A 4,651-nucleotide genomic window follows, 5' to 3' on the forward strand; every position below is an offset into this window, starting at 1 on the left:
CTAGAGGAGTATGGTGTTGTTCTGCAATACACCATGCCATGCAAACTTAGCATGAATGGTGTTGTAGAGCGAAGAAACTGAACTCTTAAGGACATGGTGAGAAGTATGATTAGTCATTCTTCCTTGCATGAATCACTCTGGGGAGAAGCCTTAAAGACCGCAGTGTACATCCTTAATAGGGTGCCAAGCAAAGCAGTTAACAAAACCCTTATGAAATTTGGACTGGAAAAATACCCAGTATAAAGTATTTGCACATTTGGAGATGTCCAGTTGAGGCGCGATCTTATACGCCGCATGAAAGAAATTGGACTCAAGAACAATTTGTTGCTACTTTGTTGGTTACGCGGAGCGTTCACGGGGTACAAGTTTTACAATCCCACATCAAGGTTTATTTTTGAAACGGGAAATGCGATATTTCTTGAGGATGTTGAGTTTGGGGATGAAAGAAATATTAAGAATGTTGCTTTTGATGAGGATTCTGTAACTGATAATGATTAGGTCTTTTACCTATTATTGTTCAAGATATAGTTATAGTACAAGAGCACAATGAGAATTCTGTTGTAGATCCAGTTATAGTACAAGAGAACAATGAGAATATCGTTGTTGCTCAAAATACTGCTGCAACACAGGAAAATAATGAGAATCCTCCTCAACTCCAACCTATACAACAAGCTCAACAACCTCAAGAAGTGCTATTAAGGAGATCCAACAGAGAAAAGAGAAGTGCAATTTCAAATGAATATGTAGTCTATCTCCAAAAATATGAGGATGGCATTGGTTTGATAGAAAATGACCCAATTAATTTTCTTCAAGTCATGCAAAGTTCTAACTCTGAAAAGTGGATCGATGCCATGAAAGAAGAGATGAAGTCTATGAAAGACAATGATGTTTGGGATCTCGTAGAATTATCTGAAAGTGTGAAACCAATTGGTTGTAAATGGATATTTAAGACCAAAAGGAATTTTAAGGGTAATGTCAAGAGATATAAAGCTCGTCTAGTTGCTAAAGGCTTTACTCAAAAAGAAGGCATAGACTATAAAGAGACTTTTTCTCCGGTATCATCGAAAGACTCTTTTAGAACCATAATAGCATTAGTAGCTCATTTTGACTTGGAGCTACATCAGATGGATGTAAAGATAGCGTTTCTCAATGGTGACATTGAAAAAACGATGTATATGGTACAACCAGAAAATTTTGTATCAGGCGATTCAAAATCTATGGTTTGTAAGTTAAAGAAATCTATCTATGGTTTCAAACAAGCTTCCCATCAATGGTATCACAAGTTTCATCAAGTCATTACCTTATATGGTTTTGAAGTAAATATCATAGATAAGTGTGTATACAGGAAGTTCAGTGGAAGTAAATACATTTTTTTGGTCTTATATGTTGATGACATTCTACTTGCCAGTAACGATATAGACTTGTTGCATGAAACTAAGAAATTTTTATCAAACAAATTTGAAATAAAAGATCTTGGTAATGCCTCTTTTGTATTAGGAATCGAGATACTAACAGATCGCTCTCAATGTATTCTTGGATTATCACAAAAGAACTATATCAAAAAGATTTTAAGTAGATATGGCTTGGAAAGTTGTAGACCAATGGACACACCCGTAGCTAAAGGAGACCAATTCAGTCTCAAGCAATGCCCCAAAAAAGAACTTTAATGTATGCTCAAGTTTGCACTCGTCCCGATATATCATTCATAGTGGGAGTGTTGGATAGATATTTGATCAATCCGGGCATGGATTATTGGATAGCTGTTAAACCCGTAATGCATTATCTGAAGAGAACAAAGGATTACACACTTACTTATCAGAGATAAAAAAATTTGGAGATCATTAGGTACTTTGATTCCAATTTTGTGGGATGCCAAGATAGTAGACGCTCTATTTCAGGCTGTATCTTCATTTTAGCTGGAGGAGCTATTGCATGAAAGTCTAACCAACAGACTCTTGTAGCTTCCTCAACAATGGAGAATCAAACCAGATATTATTTTTTGGACTTTAGATATATTATCTTTTGGATTTTAGATATATTATCTTTTGGACTTTAGATACTATTTTTATTTGGGTCTTTAGGGTTTAATGGATGCCATGCTCAAATATATACAGTGGCTTCAGGGTTTCGGTCTCCAATACACCAAAATCGCCTTTGTCGCTCTTTACCCATCAGAAGAGTCACAATTCAGCTCTATTTGAGATATAGAAGGCTATGGTTGAAGAAGATCGAAAGAACCACAAGATTCAGACAATTTTTTCATCAATTTTTTATTTCTAATTTCTATGAGTAAAGGTATGCTTCCGTATTATAATATATTTTTGGTGATTTAATATGGATAATTTGGATTAATGAAATAATTTATTTTAACAATAAGTATAAAGGAAGCAACACATGACAATGACAAAATATGATCCTAGATTATGTTGTTTGTTTGACATATTTAACTTTTAAATTACGATTTATGAAGCACGGTTCCATAAATACTAGTTCAAAAAATTTTTTTTGGGTCATGAAATACGAGCTCAATTTAAATATTTCTTCGGTTCTTCAAGTTTTTCTTCGGTTCTTCCAGTTAATTACTTTATTGAGAGTTCCATTTTTTTTATAAAGATCATAACAAATGGAACGTAACTGCATAGAGACCAAAAAAAGTTGATTTCATAAAATTGCTGTATCTCCATATCTGGTGGGTAATGTCTCGCTAATGGTGACCGAATTTGTTTTTGTTCTTTTTGGTGACTATGGTGTCCGAATTTTGCATATACGTACTTTTCATTTTGGAGTTTCGACTTTTTTGTGGAGTTACTTTTTGGGTTCTCATTAGATTTATAAAACGAATTGGGCCAATCTATCTCACTAACATCAACACTAGTCTAATTTATGCAAATCTTGGAAAAGTGGAAACATTTTAAGGAAGAGAAGTTTTAGAATATTAAGAAATTTTGTGATTTGTAATTATAATTAGTTATTATTAATATTTATAAAGATATAAAATTATATTTAATGATATAAAATTATTCATTTTTTTTATAAATTAAATATTGATTAAATTTTAATAAAAATACTAACCTCTAAGATTTATTCTTTAAAAAATGAAGGACAACAAAAAAAAATGAAAACAATGAGTATATGGCGTGTTTGGTCTTATTATTTGAATTTTTTATATTTTTTACTTTTATAATTTTATAAAAAAATAAAATAAGATGTAAAAACAATAAATAAATTTTTATTATTTTTATTGTTTTTTATTTCCTTTCACAAAATCAAAAAATAAAAACGTAAATGAAATACACACTATGGCATTCAAATCTTTATTATTTTTCTTCGTCGTGAAATTTCCATCTTCCGTATAAGATTATTACTATAGTTCCCTTCTACGGTCCCATTAATGTTAGTTTAACTAGCCTGGTACGACCGTACGAGTTTACTTTTCTTTCCTCGTTGATAATTAGCTTGACGACCCATGGCATAAAAAGGGAAATAAATAAATAAACTTGAGATAATAATCATGATTTTCTTCCACTTAATTATAGAAGAAATAATTTTTCATTAATGTATAAATGTTACTCGTGTATCATGACTCATGAGCCAAGTTATCACTCCCTTGGATTGTTTGGAAGTTCCAATCTTAACCTTACAAATTAATTACATGACTCTATGTATATAACCGACACTCAGACACATGCGTATACAATAATCTTATCAAAAGAGAAAACATATACACAGACCTTCAAGTATATCAAACTATATGACAACTGTTACTAATACGACTACTAACCCTTTTTCTGATTATTGCATCCATTTTAATTGCAACACAATCAGTAGCGACAGGGTTTATGTGAGATTAAGATTTTAAAAGTGAAAAATAGAAAAGAGTGAAGACTTAAAATTGAGTCATCATTCTCTTTTTTTTTTTCACTTTTAAGATTTTAAATCAGAAATAAAAAATTAAATTCTTTTTATGTTTTTCTTTCTATTGATATACAATAAAGTGTGATTTTTTATTAAATAAAAAAATATAAAAATATATATTTTATGATAAAAAATCACACTTAAAAATATTAATGGAAAGAAGGATTGATGTATCCTTAGAGACCCGAGATGAAACCGACGGAGGAAGGAATCCATGAACTTCCAGCAATAAAGTTACCAACAGTGAACTTAGAAGCCTCAACATTACCCATGACATGAAAACCAGGCCACTGAACCCTTCTTGCAGTTCCAGCACCAGGTCCTGAATTACCATACTCACCAAAATACAGTGTCCTCAAGACCGAGCTTCCATAACCAGGCCACTCAACCCAACCCTGCTGCGCAATGGCGTCGTCTATGGTACATCCTATCACGACGGCCCTAGAATACTCCTTCCAGGGCCTCCCAAGATAAGACTTAACAGAGTGCTTCACAGGAGACAAATCCGAGCTTGGTGTTATGGCACACTTGTGAAGCGAGAAGCCTGTGTTCTGTCCAGGATCAGTTCTTCCGTTGGCGAGAACGGCGTTGGAGCCGCCGTGGAGAGGGCGGCGGAGCATGATGTTGCAGGTTTGGAAGACGGCAGCGGCGTTTCCGAAGATGAAGTCGATGGTGCCGTAGATGTCGCATTCTCTGTAGAATTGTCGGAGGGAGTGGGCGTAGATGGTGTCTTGGT

The 4,651-nt window shown here is 33.6% G+C and overlaps 1 protein-coding gene across 1 annotated transcript in view; it reads right to left on the reverse strand.

Moving 5' to 3' along the window:
- Positions 1 to 3,612: 3,612 nt before the first annotated feature.
- Positions 3,613 to 4,651, reverse strand: part of LOC107479443 (pectinesterase) — a 5,037-nt gene continuing 3,998 nt past the window's right edge. Inside the window, exon 4 of the mRNA XM_052258799.1 lies at positions 3,613 to 4,651. This exon is cut by the window's right edge and continues 41 nt beyond it. Coding sequence (XP_052114759.1) covers positions 4,092 to 4,651 — 560 coding nt within the window. The 3' untranslated portion in view covers positions 3,613 to 4,091.

Source organism: Arachis duranensis, chromosome 3 (assembly GCF_000817695.3).
Source record: "Arachis duranensis cultivar V14167 chromosome 3, aradu.V14167.gnm2.J7QH, whole genome shotgun sequence".
Taxonomy (NCBI): Eukaryota; Viridiplantae; Streptophyta; class Magnoliopsida; order Fabales; family Fabaceae; genus Arachis; species Arachis duranensis.